This window comes from Apteryx rowi, unplaced genomic scaffold (genome assembly GCF_003343035.1).
Source record: "Apteryx rowi isolate R43461 unplaced genomic scaffold, aptRow1 scaffold_6, whole genome shotgun sequence".
NCBI lineage: Eukaryota > Metazoa > Chordata > Aves > Apterygiformes > Apterygidae > Apteryx > Apteryx rowi.
Genome location: NW_020450871.1, coordinates 1,420,869 through 1,437,966, shown reverse-complemented (window position 1 = coordinate 1,437,966; position 17,098 = coordinate 1,420,869). Strand labels below are relative to the sequence as shown.

At 49.2% G+C, this 17,098-nt stretch overlaps 1 protein-coding gene across 8 annotated transcripts in view; it reads right to left on the bottom strand.

Moving 5' to 3' along the window:
- Positions 1-3,587: 3,587 nt before the first annotated feature.
- TOM1L2 (target of myb1 like 2 membrane trafficking protein) overlaps positions 3,588-17,098 on the bottom strand; it is a 39,729-nt gene continuing 26,218 nt past the window's right edge. The window contains exons 13-16 of one of the 8 annotated variants that reach the window (XR_003256223.1): positions 12,462-12,521; positions 9,921-9,957; positions 4,667-9,389; positions 3,588-4,552 (exon numbers count right to left, since the gene is read on the bottom strand). Coding sequence is in view for 5 of the 8 variants with exons in the window: in XM_026083023.1 (XP_025938808.1) it covers positions 9,241-9,389; positions 9,921-9,957; positions 12,462-12,521 (246 nt within the window). In the remaining 3 variants the exon portion in view is untranslated. The other 7 variants (XR_003256221.1, XR_003256222.1, XM_026083023.1 and 4 more) reach the window with 7 other exon arrangements.

Below are 17,098 nucleotides of genomic sequence, written 5' to 3'. Positions count from 1 at the left end.
ACCGCGCCGGGCACCGCCGTCCCCGCCCGAGCACCGGAGCCGGCACCGGAGCCCGGCAGCGAGCGAGACGGCTCCAACCGCGGGCTGGGCATCATCCCCCGCGGCAGCCCCCAACCCCCCGCGGCAGCCCCCAAATGCTCGGGCTGGGCACTAAGTACCGGGGCTGGGCACTAAGTACCGCCTAGCCCCGGTTTGGGGGAGAGAGACACGTGGAAGCGCGCTGGAGGACCAGCCTTCGGCAGGGGAGAGTGGGAAGAGCCTGCAGAAGCCCCCCCGCACCTTTCAGCGGCCCCGCGCCAGGGTGAGGTTGGCCCAGCACGTCCCATCTCAAGGCTCCTGCAATTCCCCGGGGCAGGAGACGGGCTAGGAGCATCTGCCTTCCCTGGAAAGACAGCTGCACGGTCTGTCCCCCATCCCCGTGCAGAGGGATCGTCCCCGCACCCCGGCTGCAGAGCACCTCCTGCACCAGCCCCTGACCACAGCCCTGCCCCGCAGCCCCGCCGGGGTGGCGCAGGCCCCCGTGGCCCCCGTTAGGGACAAGCAGCAGGCGCCAAAGGGCCATTGCTCCCCTCTGAGCCCCGGCCGAGCCCACACAGTCTCCTGGCACTCGGCAGGTACCGGGGCTCAGCCAGGGGGTCTCACATTGGGGTAACCGGAGCTGCCCGACCCTGCAGAGCTGGGTGTCTCGTGTTACCACCAGGAACAATTTGGGAAAAGAAAATGCACTGTAACTCCCCCCCCCCCGCAAAAAAGTTTGCCCACTCCTCTTCTGCACCACCAAACACAATCTAGAGCTCCCTGTGAATTAGTGAAAGTTGGGTGCACCGTAACGAGCTCTCCCGCCAGGCGCCAAGCCTTTGGAGGGGAGGCTGCAGGTCTTCAGTGGGGGCAGCGCCCCCGGGACGGGCCTTGGAGCAGCTCGTGGGAGGCCACGGACAGAGCACCCCGCACGCGCACGTGGCTCTCAGCAGAGCTGCGGTGCACATCCCGGCCTGCGTCTCCCCGCACCCGCTCCCGGCTCCCTCGCGCGGGGACATCAGCCCGCGCTCGGTGGCGGGGACAGGGGCAGGGCGGAGAGTCCCGGTTCACCTCCGTATGGACCCCAACGCCGGCTGCTTGCGGATGCTCAGACTGTCTCTCGCCCAGAGCAAACGCACCTAACGAGAGCCATCGAGGCCAGCGATGGCAAACCCGGCCGGGGCTGTGCTGGGGGCTCTGCGCACTCGCCCCCCATCCTGTAAGGTCCCTGGGGAACAGCGAGGCTCCACGACAGCGGCGGCAGCTTTCCCTTCCCTTGCGGAAAAGCACTTACTGTGGGCAGCGCGCCGCAGGACGGGACGGGCTTGCAGCCGGCTGTCCCAGGGCCACGGCCGGGGCGACGGACGGCGTCGCGTCCCCGCGAGGAGCGTTAAAGCAGCCTCGCGCGAACACGAGGGTCACACGCCTTTAATAACGCACGTGCAAGACCTGCGGCGCTGCCTGCCCCCGTGAGACATGGGAGGGGAGAAAACACACGCGCACGTCAACACGGCTTCCTTTTCGCGCCGGGCAGAGAGCGAGGGGCGGCCGGAGCAGGACCGTGCAGGGTCCCTTCCCTGTCCCCATCCCTCCCCCTGAGCTGGGGGGGGGGACACATGCCCCAGGGCCCCGCGCATGGTGCTTCGCTGCGGTCCAGGGGACCAACGCAAACATCTGGACGATGGGGAAGGGTTAAGCAGCGCGGCCCGTGGGGCCGTGGGCAGGGATGGATTTGGTGGCCAATGGATGCCACGTGGGGTGGGGCGCCCCGGGGGAAGCGGGGTTGCGGGGCAGGGAAAACCCCGCCTGTAGAACCAGCGCGCCGCAGCCAATAAGCGCCGCGGCCCGGAGTGGAGTGATCCTGCATCACGGCTCAGCGCCCGCGATTACATCATGTCGCTCCTCCGGGGATCGGCCAGCGGGGCCACGTGGTTGTTTCGGAGTTGCTGAGACATTTTTCCTGAGCGTAGGGTGGGAGGAAACCGCAGGGAAGAGGCGGAAAACAAACCGGCCCGGAGACGGCCGGCGCTGGACGCGGAGCAGGCCAGGCAGGCTCGTGCTGCCCGCGTGGGGCTGCCCATGGGCTGGGAGCTCTGCGGACGTGCCTGGTGCAGCCGCGAGACGCCTGCAAGGAGCATCCCCGTCCTACGCGGCTCCCCCTCGCTCCGACAGCGCCGGCTCTCACGGATGCTGTGCCCAGCCAGCTCTGAGTCCCGGCACGCTCACCACCTGCCAGCACACCTTAACCCCGCGCTGAGAACAGCCCTGCTGGGAGGGCTAACGCTCCCCAGCCTCGGCCTTCGGCATCCCTCGTGCTTTGGTGTTTGTTTTGCTATGGCAGAGTGTAGAGTTAATCAATCATTAACGTGTTGCAAACAGATTCAAACCCTCTTCTCTCCTTCACTACCTCTAACTCTGTCTGCTCCGCCAACTATTGCTTCCTGGGCTACAGCTTTAGTAAATACACAGCCAGTAACTGCAGCACTCAGGCATCCTGGGCTGTCCCGGCTCAGGGCTTAGCCCCGGGGTAGAAGGGAAAAGACAACCGCATGTGTGGTCACCTCCTACCTGCACCAGCATTCAAACTCGAGGTCTCAAGTTGACCACGGCACCCATGCCGGGCACAGCCTGCACCGCGCTTCGTGACGTGCAGCGCGGCACAGTCCCTGGCCGTGCAAGGCAGCAGACCCGTTCCGGTGTCCTTTCCAGCGCGCGGCGCTTGCTGTTTGGGAAACGTATGACCTAGTGCTTTTTGTGTGATTTCTGCTCTGTCAGGGCGGCAGTAGCTACGCACCTTTCTGAGCCACACACGCACCTACCAGAATGTTTCTGGCACAGTCAGGCACATGATCTGCGCAGCAGCGAACAAGCCAGGGCAGAGCTGGATTTAATACATGCTAATACGCAGCTACCAGATGGAAAACTTCTCTCAAACCATTCCACACACACTTCTCCCAAAAGAGCTGCCTTTTAAAACACAGACCATTGGTTTTGATCTTTACATGCGAGACGGAAGATACCACTTTGACAAACTGGTCGGTTTGTCTTTGGCTGAAATGCTACTACTTCTCTTCTCCAGGATTAGATGGCTGTTCTTCCTTTCCCCCTGCCCCTCACAACCACCATCATAAATGGGAACAGGACCACTTGGCAACCCCTGCAGAGTGGACAGTGTCACACCAAACCCAAGAGCTGCCACCAATCTGCCTGCCTGATGTCAGCCTCAAAAGATGTGCCAAAGATTTAACGGGGAATGAATTCACCGCCAGTGGTAGCACAACACCGTGCACAGTAGCAAGATCTATGTAAAGACATGAAGAACATCTTCCACCGGGGGAGAGCCCTTCTCTAGGTGAGAACACCCGGGCCTCTCATACGAAGGCACAGAGGATTCCCAAAAGACGGCATCATGCAAGCACTGGCATCGCCATAAGTGTCTGGAGATCTGATGGGCCCCAAAAGCAGCTACAGACTGAGCACTTCTTTAGGGCTCACCCTCAGGACAGTGTGTTTAGGCTGGGCAGTGGAGCAGAGCGAGACAACACCTGAGAGACAGATCGATACCATCCTACGGTTCACACTAGTAGTGCATTTATTGGAGTATCTCACATGCAGGAACCAAAGTAGAGATGATTTCCGGAACGAGTTAAACAATGGTAGATTAATACAGTTGTATCATCCTTACGTAAACACTTTCTACATGAATACAGCAACATTTTAGTGTTGGGTTTCTTTGCTTTTTGGGTATTTTGTTTCTCTTTACATAGTCAATCTCTTTAAACAGTTACATTCCCCTTCTCCCCCTACCCCATTCCCAAACAAAAAAATATCCAATATCTTCAGTAAATAAATATTATCCACTTTTATCTGGAAAGCCTACAGCTGTAATATACAGAAAAGCTATTACACAGGTTACATTTGTAGGGTTAACAATAGCTCATAATAACATGTACAGAATGAGAAGCTTGTACTCATAAAAACACACAGCAGGGTGGGATGTTCGGCATATGCTTGCCATGGGCTAAAGAGAACCAGCACAAGAGCGTGGCGGGGCGCCAAACCTAGCCAGCCCTCAGCGAAATGCAACCTCACCTTTCTCCAGGATGGAGGAGCAAACTGCTGCCATGGCCTGGGGAAGGCAGAAGTGGGAACGGTGCGGTGACACTGGGGCCAGGAGGCTGGGGACAGAGCACGCAGCCTGCCCCAATGGCAGTGGGTGCTCCCAGCAGCTGAAGGGTTACCTCCAAAAAGGCTACAAACCCACTCACCGATTGCCTGCTTCATTATTTCCATAAAAATAACTGTCCTGAGCTGTTTTTTTCCAGTGGAGGCTCTGCAAGTCTTGCGGTTAGCATTCAGGAGGTAAACACTGACTGAGCTGGAGCAGGCTGACCTGGGGACGCAGATAGCGCGAGCAGTTCTCACTCCACAGCGCAGCCCAGCAGCCACAAGACCTGACAATTCATAGGACCAAAAAGCCTGCTGAAAATGCTGCTGTGTTTGCTCCCCTGGTCTGCATGTCCTGTTCTCATGGCTGAAAATAGAAGAGCATTGAATAAGGGGAAGCAGGAACAGATTGCGCTGGCTGGGGCTGCCGGAGTGGTGTGGGCCCAGCTCCTGGTACGGCTTAAGGGAGGGGGGCGATCACCTCTGCCCTGGGCCTGAAACCACCGCCTGCGTCTGTTCTTCCGCCACTGGAGGGAAACATCTCGCCACCGCAGCCGGCTCTGCAGAGTCCTCCATTTAAAAGTGGAAACAGACAATTTATTCCATAAAAAACCTGAACAAACCCAAACAAAACAAAAACCCCAACCAAAATCCTTCTTCAGCTTGGAAGGGTAAAAACAACCCTGAAAATGCAAGAGCCCGAGCTGATTTGATCAGCACGTTTCAGAGACAGGTTGTGATGATCAGAAGGGGAAAGGTGTGCTGGAGGCTACGTGAGGGTCCCTGTATGGACCATTCCCCGTACCTATGCTGTTCCCTTTAAGAAAAACCATGCTATGTTTTTATGAGCTCTTCTCCTGTGAGCCTTGCCTACATACTAAACACCCTAAATGTCTGTACAGCACATTGTTATCTATTACACCTGCTAGAGAAGCAGCTGAAATCTACACGCAACAATTAAAAAACCCCAAAGGATATATTTAAATAGAAATCATTCATTTCTTACATCTCAGCACACACAGGGTTAACAGAAGAGGTTAAAAAACATACTGAAAATATATTGACAAAATAAATATTTTAACCTAGAATAGGGTATTATTAGAACTTACAATGGATCCCAATAATAATTTAGTGTCATTGAGTGTCAAGCTGTGATTCCTAATAGGCCTAGAAAGCTTTGGGATGTTATTTCTCAGGGAAAGTAGTTCAAACCACAGCTCCATCCCTCTTCTTGCAAGCATCGGAGCCACACAGGTTCTCTGCCCACTTGCACAGAGGAAGCATTTACAGTGAAAGCTAAGGAAGAGTAAATCGAGAGGTCAGTCTTCTGAAGCGAAAAAAGCCCTTCCCTTTTCCCCAAACAGTTTCCACTGCTCAGGTTTTTGCAGACCACAACATGATGGGGAAGATGAGAGATCCTGATACAGGATATTAGGGAAGCTCTAGTGTAGCTCTTAAGTTTATTAAAGAAGGCTTGGGCTAAAGCGTCCGTTATGCTGCACACTCAGTTCCCTTCGGTGTCTCCTGCCCCCTACATGCCCAGTGCTGCAAGAGCCAGGCCGCACGGGTTCAGCCCCAAATCTAACTCGCTCCAACAATACCACCACCTACCGCTGACTTCGGAGCTCCCAGGAGGCTTGTGGTGGAGGCTGTGCTTATACCAGACCCATCAAGGGTCGCACCAGGAGTATGTTTAACCATCTCCTCCAGGCTGAGCACACATCTCCTAAGGAAGCAATCTCCCGAGTGCTGTCCTACTTCTGCCAAAGCGGCTGCTTATGCCGACAGCACCTGCCACCCCCTGAAAACGGTGCCCTTGCTTCCTGGCGGTGATGTAGGATGACAGGGGGGACTGTGAAGCGCCTGAGGTTACGAGCACAGGAGAGAGTCCCTTGACTTATCCTTACACACGCTGCCCATCTCCACTCAACCCCAGCCGTCTTGGTGCATCTGATTTCCTTCCCCAGTCGGAGGGAGCAGTCAATCAGGAACAGCGCTGCAAAGGCTTCCAGAAAGGCCCAGACTCTTTCTAAAGCAACAACTAGAAGACACAGGCCAGGCTTAGCATGACAGAAAGAGGGAAGGTTAGCCACCCCCACCTCCCTTTTTCTTTGCTGATGGGTGGGGGAAGAATTGCAGTAAATCTGCCGGCAGTGGGGCTCTGCAGGGGGCTCCAGTGACAGCACCAGCGACATCCTTGCCACTCAGCATCATTTGACAGTATCCCCATGCTTAAGCAATGTGATTATCTCTTGGGTCTTGGCAGGGAAGCTGGATTAACATGCTTAGAATCACCTGATGTGGCCATTTACAGGGTCAAGGATTTAGAAAAGAAAATACGCACTTAAGATGCCCACAGAGCTTTTTGCATTGACAGGAATACCAACAATTCATCTTGTGCTGGCAAGACTGCTCAGGCAATCACCAGACACCGTCTGAAATCAAATCAGCGTCATAGTGGAAGTTTCCCCAGTTTCCTGGGAACTTGTGGCCACATCTGACGCGTTGCAGAAAGCAGAGTCTGGCAGGAGCTGGCAGTGGGGTGTCTGGCAACCAGCTCCTGAGCAATGGGCTCACCTCCTGTTAACCAGGCAGAGAGCAGTGTATGAGGGCAGCAGCACACACAGGCAACCAACCAGCCTTCCAAGACAGACTGTCCTGGCACTTACATGAGCCACAAAGATGAAACAGAGAGAAACCCCCTGCAGATTCATGCAGCAGGACTTCAACTGAGGGGGAAGGTTAGCAGGTGGGGAGAACAGGCAGCTCCATCCTCAAGCCATCTCCATCCTTACACTAATTTTTCTTAGCCCACTTGCAAGCCATGCTATTTTCTGCACAGTGCAGAGCTGACGGGGAGCAGCAAGCTACAGAGGAGCAAAGAGGTGCTAAGTCAGAACTGGTGGGTGCCAGTGCAGCCTTGCCTGGGCCCAGCTACATACAGAGAGATCCAGGGAGAAAATGCAAGTAGGGCAGCACAGAGGAGAGGATAAGCAGGGACAGAGTGACATCTGACCTGGGACTGCCTGGAAATCCTGTACCGACAACGCTTTCCTCCAAAGATGAATGTGGCAGCTCTCAAAGACCACCATGCTGCAAACAGGCCATCTGGGAAGAGGTTATATGTGTCACAACCTACCAAAGCACGGGGTACCCTAGAGAGTATGTTATGAGCTGAAATAACCACATTCAGACAAAAGCGTCTATCGCTTTCACATCAGCTGTTTAAAACTAACATTCAGGGAACTGGTGCAGGGAAAAGCAGCTTTAGTTGAATCTAAACACAATTCTCCGTAAACACAGTTAAAACTGTGGCTTCTTCGTCTAGAACAACTTCTGAGAGAGCCCGACACACATCAGCATCCCAGGAAGCTCAGACATGCCAAGTCGGAACAAAGTGGCTGGCTGCCTAAGACAACTCGTGCCCCGCGGAACAGGGGCTGGAGCGCTGCTGAGCGGAGCGCTGCCTGCATGGGCGTTCATCTGATAAAGCGCCTCTTTGTCAGGACAGGAGATACACTCTGCCACACAGCGTTCAGCTCTCACTTTGATCCTGCCATCTTGTGCCACTGGCTTCCTACCAAGGAACATGCTGGGGGACGCAAGGAGGGCTCGAGCGCAGTGTGGGCTGTCTGCTCCAGCTCCGTGTGTCAGCCCAGCAAGGCAGACGCACATGGTGGAAATTCCTTTTGGCAGCTCCAGGAGGAGCAGCGTTATCAGCCGTGCCTCTGGCAAGCAAAGGAAATGTTCTTGAACTAGAAGGCAGACAATAGCCCCTTAGGAGCTGGGCGTTATAAAGGAGCAGAGGTACCAAAGGACACTCCAGAACTTCTTGGGATTGCATATAACACGGCCACAATCATCCAACGCTCTCTCAGGCCCAAACCTAGAAGGAAATGAAGAGTTTCACCTCTAGCACACACGGCCACTGTACTGGCTAATCTCTCCACGGGTAACCCTTTCCCTCAGGATTCTCATACAAGCCTGGGAAAGGTTTGCCCCTTTTTCTCATACCTACGACCAAGAATGAGCATGTCAATCCTACCAGACATGGCAGGGAGTCCAGGAACCTCAGTTCACACCCAGTCCATGAGCAAGTCCCATCCATTTGCATGGATGTTATTTACAACAGTTGAGACAAATGCTGAGCTGTACAGTCACTGAAGAAGGAATCTAAGGTAAGGACAAAATAATCTAGCTATTTTAAAAGGCAAACACACTAGAAAAAATCCTCATGTGAGTATGCTCTCCCAAAGAGCAAAATGCTTCATGCACTAGTGTTACAGCTTCCATTTAGCCCAGTGTTCTTCATTCTTGTCAACTGCCAGAGCTACTGGACACGGCCAACAGACTGCTTTCAAATTAGAGCAAGCCCAGATAAAACACAAGGAAAAAATACCTGTGAGATTAAGAATATGAAGCGCTGCACAAAGTGGGGGAAAACGACCACCATATGGTACTGGGAGATGTGTGAGTGGGAGAGTAAAGGATTTTGACTTGTGAAGCACATGTTGAAAGGGGAACAGTTGTTCCTTGCTGTCGAAACCGACACGAAAGCCAATACATTAACATTTTATCTAAAAATAAAGACACACTCCTCCTGAACATTCCAGCTCAGTCAATTACATGCTGATCGACAGAGCAGTCTACTTGGCAGGACCTGCCTACAGAAGAGGATGATCCCTACATAAATTGAAGGGCAAGGCTGCTCTCTCCCTCTAGGCTTTTGTTTCAACACAGTATGACGTACTCATGCATTCTAAAGGGGTTTTCAGCATCAAGAGCTGGTTTTGTGCAGCTGGGATAGAAAGGAGGGGATTAAGCAAGTGCTGGAGAATTGTGGTCTGGCAGGAATAGTGTTGGACTTAAATAGAAAGAGTCAGCTTGTGGGGATGGATTGTTTGAAAGAAAGAGAGAGAGAGAGAGAGAGAAGGAGAAGCAATCTACGAAACCAGGAGGGGAAAAGGGTCGTTGTTAGCCAAGTACTGTGAGAGGACGAAGTGGCCGTACAGCAACATTCTTCTGCAGAGCATGAGGGGGAGCTAAGAGCAATCTTCACAGTGCAAAGAGGGCATCCTCTGAGCGCTCTTGCTTTTTCCTGCTGGAAGAATTTGTTGGAGGGGTGGGGGCTTCCAGGGGAGGGGATGGTAGATTGGGGACCATCTCCGCCGCTTTGGCTCGTTCTTCTAAAAATTTGTCAAACTCTGCAAGGTAAAAACAAGGAAGACAAGTAAGAACTGGGGCTGTACATTTAGCCCCAAGGACAGAGGTTAGCAGGGTCCAAAAATCTAGCGCCTGATGTCACGCTGGGCAGTGTTCTCAGGCACACACACTTGTACAATCTGACTTCCTCAGAAAAGGGTACACATGTCCTTTGAGATACCCTTGTTCAGTCAGCAGAGGCAATCAAAACCCACGCTATTCCATCGGCTGGGACAGAAGCACGGAAACATGATTCCAAAGGGCTGAGCAGCTCAGGTGTGCACTCTTCTTGGCACAAACACGGTACACAGCCCAGGGAAGATGGCAGGAAAGCATGTAAAGCCGGAAGGGCTCCTACCACAATAAATACTAACATTTTTTTCGGAAATACTCTCCTCCCTTTCCAAGTGCAGAAATATTTGCTGTGAAACATCAGCCTGGGAGAAGTCAGCATCTCAGCAGGGATCAAAGCAGGTAACGCAGCCTGCACACTAACCTGGGAACAGCTCATAGCCACGGGTACCTCTGCTTACCTTCACTGGTCACTCCTTCTTCCAGTTCTTCTCCTTTCTGCAATTGGAACAAAAGGCATATATGAACACACAGGCAGCACTTCACTATTATCCTCTACATACATTTAAAGCAACTGGACAGTTTCCATCACCTGTTTTTACACAGTAACTATCTGAGCAGGGTGAACTAGAGAAATCACATGGCTCCCATGTCAGGACGCCAACGGTGACTGACATTTCACTGTACTGCAAAGCAAGGGGAAGATGGTGCTAGAGGGTGCTAGAGATGCTTCTGAAGATCACTGGTGGCATCCGATAGCTATGCTTTCCGTGCTGGACCTAAGTGACAGTCCAACTCTGTCTCCACTTCAGATAATAGGCCTGGTCAAAAACTGAGCCGTATGAGCCATACAAACACTGTACGAGATGCCATCTTTTCTGTCATACAGTCCTTTAAAAAGTCAGGACTGCGGCTGGAGGAAAGAAACTGTTGGGCAGTTAGCATATGTCCATGAGATACAAGGGCTGGGATGCCACAGGCTCACTGCATTTCTCCCAGCTGCGTGCATTTCAACATGTAAATTCGCAACAGTTCCTTAACATGGAGATGATTAAATCTAGTCCAAGGAGGTGGCATAATTGTCATCCTATCAGGATGTTAAAAATGGACTGCAACACTACTTAAAAGTCTCAAGCTGAACCTACTTTGACATGCCCTGGCTTCCCTACCAGGAGAATGGGAACACAGTGATTGCCTCACACAGGTGTTTCATGCCTGAGAATTAAATATCACCTAGCATCTAATAGCTTTCCACTGTACAGAAGTTTCCAAAGGTACACACAGCAGCCACTGTTTCACAAGCACATGTACTGTTTGTTCCAATGTACTCCAAAAAGGACAAGGAAAAAAATAAAGTTTAGCTAACCTAATCTGTAACTTGTTCAGCTGGGAAGCAGGGAGCTGAAACGAACCTTTAACAAAAACAGGAGGGGGGGAACCCAGATAGAAAACTAAAAATCCAATCCAAACTTTCTCAGAGGGTACATTTATCCATGTATGGTTATGATGGGGCTCGCGGGCTGTGGCCAGAGTGCAGGCGATACCCAGGCTTGTTCAGGTGTCTACCCTGCACTTCTGTGCTTTGCTTGTTTTGAACAGTGCTATCTAGGGCGTGACAGATGTACAGAACTACCTCGACATCTCTCCGTAAGATTTTCTCTCCTGCTAAATTAATTTAAATGGCAAAGGCAAAAGTTTACTGTTTAAGCAGAGAGGATATGTTACATTTACTGTATTTTTTTAAAAAGAATGAGGCTAGTTTGTAATTAAATTTGAAAATGACTGCCTGTACCACGACCTGAAAATACTACCTGCTGCTGAAAATCAGTGACATTTTAAAGATAGTCAATCTACCAAACTTAAACACTGAAACCCAGGATTTGTTGAAATACTTTAAATAGCTTTTGAGAGAAGGAACCTCTTCTTCCTTTCCATACAATCAGCTCATTTGGTGCTCGAACAGAGGACTACGTGTCGGAGCATGTCTGCAGTTCTTCTGCCAATAGCCGGGGAGCCGGGCCTGAACCCCGCAGCTCCTGCCGAGCTGCCACCCCGGCAGGAGGTTGAGCAGGCAAGAGTTGGAGGAGACCCTAAGGAGCAGGGAGTTACCTGGGGGCAATCTCTGAAGTTGTAAGAAGTAATGGAAGGAGATGGGCTTTACAGATATGGTGACCACAAAGAAACACTTCAATTCACTAACACTGTGTTTAAAAGAACAGTTTTAAATGCAAGCCACCACCCCTCCTCAAAATACACTCAGTTAATTTGAGCCAGGTATTTACATTAAAAGCAGACCTAAATAAATGCATACTAGCTGTACCACTGTTTAAACAAGTGTGTATAGGTACAGCAAAATAAACTCCAGACTGAATCAAAAAGCTACTTTCAGTTAAAAGTCTTTGGTTTGTTTGCTTGTTTAATAATTGCCAGACAATAATCTTTTAGGAGAAACAAAAAGTTACAAATGTTGAAGGGATGTTGTTATAAATTTTTATTAATATTATTAAACATGTCAAAATTTCCTGATTGCTGATTTGAACAGACACATCTCAGTTTGAAAGGAATCTAAGCTCTGATTCAGCACGCTCTTAAAAACATGCCTAAAATTAAGCATGTACTTAGATCCTGTCAAAGCTAATGCAACTTTAAGCATGTGCTTAAAGTCCTGTGAAGAACACAGGTAAACTCTAGCGCATGTTTAATTGCTTTCCCATATGGGAATCAGGAACGTGCCATTTCTGGAATGCATGCAATTCTGTGATGTTAAAATGGAGGAGTGAAATAAAACAGCTGAGAAAAAAATGTTTTGATTGTATTGCTGGACACAACCCTATCTCCCCCTACTTCTATGTTTCACTCAAAGGGAAATAGGTATATGATTTGGAAGTTTCACTGCCTCCCTGTTAACCACAAAGAAGCACCAATAACTTAGCAGTGTATTGAAAGTCATCCATACAAAGTGCTATTGCCCATGGGAAAAATGAAAATATAAAGAGTCTCACCAAGTCGGTACTGAGCCACTCCTCAATGTCATCCATGACAGAGGACTGTGCAACAGGGATCTAGGGAGTGCAGCGAGAGAACAGCAAGGCAGGCAAAAACCAAAACACATCCACAATCATGGCCACAGAGCGATGGAAAACGCCAGAAATAAGATTAAAAACAAAACAAAAACAAAGATGTAAGATGTGCTGGAAAAAAAAGGCAACAAAATATAAATGGCATTTCAAATAAAGAAACACTTGGAAAGGAAATTATGAACAACAAGGCTAACGAAACCAAGAGAAAGATTATGGGGAATGATGTGACCGGATGCCAGCATAAGATGGGTAACTTTCCGACCACACATTAAAACCATCAGGACGGACTGATGATTCTAATCTTGATCGTGAAAAGCTTTTAAGGGTAGAATACTGGATATCAGTTAGGTTTTGAAATGTTAAATTCACACACTTTTTTTTTATGGGTATTAGCCACAATGAGGGGTTAAGCAAAAAGAGGGGCTCAGAGTCTTCAGAGTTTATAAAGGCAAACTGGATTTTCTCTGAAGGTGTTCAGAGCCCAAGATACACTGTCGTGCTTCCTTCCAGATCCTCCTCCCGCCACGGCACCGAGGGCTTGGCGAACCTTGGCACAGCACTTCAAAACAAAGCTGCCCCAGCTCGCCAGCCCCGCGCCTCTGCCGAAGGTGGCCCTCTTGCAGCGGAGGCGGCAGGGCTGAACGGGTGCCAGCCAGCGCCAAGCGCAGCGTCTCAAAGGTGAAAGTACGGAGGAGGCCGGGGCAGCAGCTCCCAGGCAAGCCGAGGCAGGAAGCCCAGGACACGCTCCTCTCGGCTCCCGCTCCAGCACGGCAAAGCCTTTGAACGCTGCAGCGAGGCTCACGGGAGCGTGCCCGGCAGACCTCTGCGAACGGTTTAACAAAAAGGCATGAAAGGTTTGCCTCTCTTCCTGCGATAAAACCGCAAAAGCGCTGGGCTGCGCAGCTGTGACAGGCAGAGCGGACGCAGCACGCTGAGCGCTCACGTGTAACTATTTCACAGAGCACTCGAGGCGGCCGGGCCCGCAAAGGGAAATTACTACATATTAGATGTAGAATTTCCTGACGAACTACACCGCCTAAACATAGCAGAGGGCTTCGGGAGAAGTAAACAGGAAAACACCACAATACATCCAGTAAGGACAGCCTGAAGAAAGCTTGAGAAACAATGTCAGGCATCCAGGTTCCAGGCCAGCACACGGCAGCTGAGCTGCTGGACTGGGAGCAGAGAGATCTTGACAGTGCTAGAACAGCTTTAAAGAAGCTTTTCTGGGAAGAAAAGGTGTCAGAGGTTGTCCGGAGTTTTGCCTGAAAGCTCTCAGGGGGAGAAGAGCTGGCAGAGGCTTTGTAGATGAATTTACCGGGGGACGCAGCTCTCCCAGGGACTTGTAGTGGAGGAGGACAGATGGATAGTGAACCACAGAGGCAGCGGTGCAGGCTGCTGCTGGTTGACAGGCCTCCTCAAAACTATTTTCTTCTCATCCAGTGGCCCTTGGCTCTAAGGAGGTCATTCAAGCCTTTGCTTGAGGCGAGGGCTGCTGAGGTAAGTTAGTTATGTCAAGGGGCTAGAAAACCAGGGCTCATCTACAGGTGGGAGAACTACAGCATCTTGCTCCAAGGGACCGCTCAGCTCCGTTAGCCTAGAATGGGCTAGATTTAGGATAACTCTTCCTTTTTCACGTGCAATGAAGAGTTGAATCGCGCACATACAGCGCTAACTCAGTGCGCTGAAGCTTCTGTGAGCTGGCCAGGATGACCGTTAGCAGGAGGAGGGCTCTGTGCACATCTTCCAACGTGTTAGTTCCTGAGGACAAGCTACATCTTGTAGAACGGACTTGTTAGTTTAACAACTTTGGAAAACACTGGCTGCAGGGATGCAAAACAATGGATTTATTCAGCCTACAGCAACCTAAAAACTACTGCTGAAGTTTCAACCACTGTCTCTCTCTTATATTACTTAACACTGCACACAATAATTAATGCATTGGAAAGTGTAGCCTTCAGAGCTGTTGGCTAGCACGCAGCTCAGAAAGGTACCTAGGCTTCTTTAAAAATGACATGAGAAAGTATGCATGGGGGGAGGAGGGAAATAGTATCTTCTTTTGCTTTTCTGTGAATAAATGCAGCTGCTCTAAAAAGTGCAGTGGTACTGCAGACCCCCTATCAGGAGGAACAGGAATTCAAATCTTGGTTATCCTGAAAACTCTACAGATGCCCTGGCAAGTAATGGATCCCCGAGAATTGCAGCATTCCAACTCTGCAAGGAGTCCTCTAAAACATTTCAGCAGTTTCAGAGTCTAAGCTGCTCTGTTTCGTAAGGCTAAAAACAAACAAACAAACAAACAAACAAAAATTTATTTTCAGACAGACCTGCTTTATATAACAAACAAATAAAAACCTTAGAAGTGCAAGAACACTTCTTGCAGGTCATATATAAGAAGTACTAAGAGTTGTAAGATAAACATTTGAGCATGTCAGTTATTTGTTATCCAGAGTTGACCTTTAGAAACACTTCCCCCCATCTTCCAGCACTTTCAACGCGCTTATAGAAGAGCCGAGGATTTGCATCCATTGCTCCTTCCACGGTCAAACTGCCAATTTACTTTCCTCAGACTCTGCGCCCCATTATTCCCATAAAACATGCGCTGAATGTATCAGGTTTGATTTGTTCAAGAATAAAGAGGGAAAAAAGTACTCTGAAGAGTAACTAGATGTTTTAAAATGTTTTAAATATAACATCTACTATAACTGACCACACACAGAATTTTAATTTTTGCCAGTCAGTTGCGTACTTGGCAAGTCTTCCCCTTTCCAGAAGTCCTAAATTCAAGAATGCGGAGGGTAGTTTTGTCAAGATTAATTCCCTAAAGCACAACAGATGCAATGTAAAAATAAATTAGCTAGTTTACACATTGAAAAAGGCAACAATTTCTGATAACAAACAGTGGTGGCAGCCACAGACTAAATGGAAATGGCTTCAAAATGGGATAGTGTCTTGTTAATACTTTGATTATGCAAGCATACACGGTCTAGTGAAGCTCTCAGTCTTGGCACGACAGCTCCCTAGATAGTCAGCGTTGGCAGAAAGAGCTGTTTTTATAAAGATATTGTGATTTCTCTTTTAAAATCTATACATTTAGTATGTGGCAATTAAGTCATAAAATATTTCAGGGTACTTTAAATAACTAGTTTTAATTAAAAGATGAAGTACTTGTTGTTCAAATTCCTTTTTTTTTATTCTTTGGAAAATCCTACCAATGGGGTCCTCTAAACAGTCCTGAAAGGAAAATGGAAAAGGACAGCTAGGAGAACAAACGTGAGCTTTCAGTCCCACAAAACCCACGGGAACCTGGAACTCAAGTTCATACTTATCTAAGTTAGATTGTGTTGGTGTTTTCACTAGCAGTCAAAAGCCAAAGAGTATTACCAATATATTTCCTCATAAAATCCAATATTCTACCCTTAAAAAGACAGTTTGAGGTTATTATTATCACATTTTATTTCTATTAAAAATGATCCCACTGGAAAAGAAGCAGGTATGAAATGACAATTCAGGTCTCTAGGTGAGCTCATTAATGTTCTTAAAACGTTTAACAAGGTTCATGCTAATTGTTGCTAGAATACTGCCTTGTAGTAGCTTACTTAATTCACTTCTTTCTAGATGTTTAATGAAGCTGACACCAATACTTGGTTGGCTGCTATCCACTTTCCCCCTTAGTTAGCAATAGGAAAAAAACGTCTGTCATTCCTGCGGCAGCAGAATTAGAGCTCTAAGACGCACGCTGTCTACTCCAGCTTACTACTACAGTCCTATAATCTATTTAAGGCTGTTGTGATCTTGAAATAGCTTCCTGGCCTCAATATTAGAACACATCTGACTTCACATGCAAGGATTTAATTAGCTACTTGATTACTTGTAACTGTGTTTACACATCACATAGATGGGGAAGGCAAGAGCTCAGGTGCAGCATGTTCCCCAACACAGCCTGATGTGCCCGTACAACAACCAGCCAATCTGGATCTGACAGGCAAGTCCAGACAGCGAAACCCTTCATTCACACGGGGTATCAGACTTGTCCCTGTAGAGTGCTCCATAAAATGTAATGACTTGATGGATAATGAAACCCATGTGGTCTTCAGACCAAGGGAACATGCCTGCTTGCCTTCAAAAGGGAGAGAGGTCCTACCGCATAGAAAAAACAAGATCTTCAAACATTTATTTCTCAGTTTGTCTGCAATTCAAGTCATTTAGTCTCCAAGAAGATGACGTATTTCAATAGTCTCATGTTACCCAAGCACATCTTAGATCCTATCTCTCTTTATTGAGGGCAGACATGGCGGCATCCCGCTCTGTTACTAATTAACAACATCTCAACAAAGGCTTCATTTAATCTTTATTCACATATCTTTACTATGGAGAAGAATCTGCTCTCTGGCCAGACAGGTTGGTGGCAGTCAGGATGTTAGGCAAGAAAAAAACTGTTCGTATCATCTTCTGTGAATTCTGCTTCACTTTTCCTGCCACCATCTCAAATAAGGTCTCTCCTGACATGGTGAGCTAGGCAACATCTGCTTCTCACTTTCATAACAAATATCCAGTTG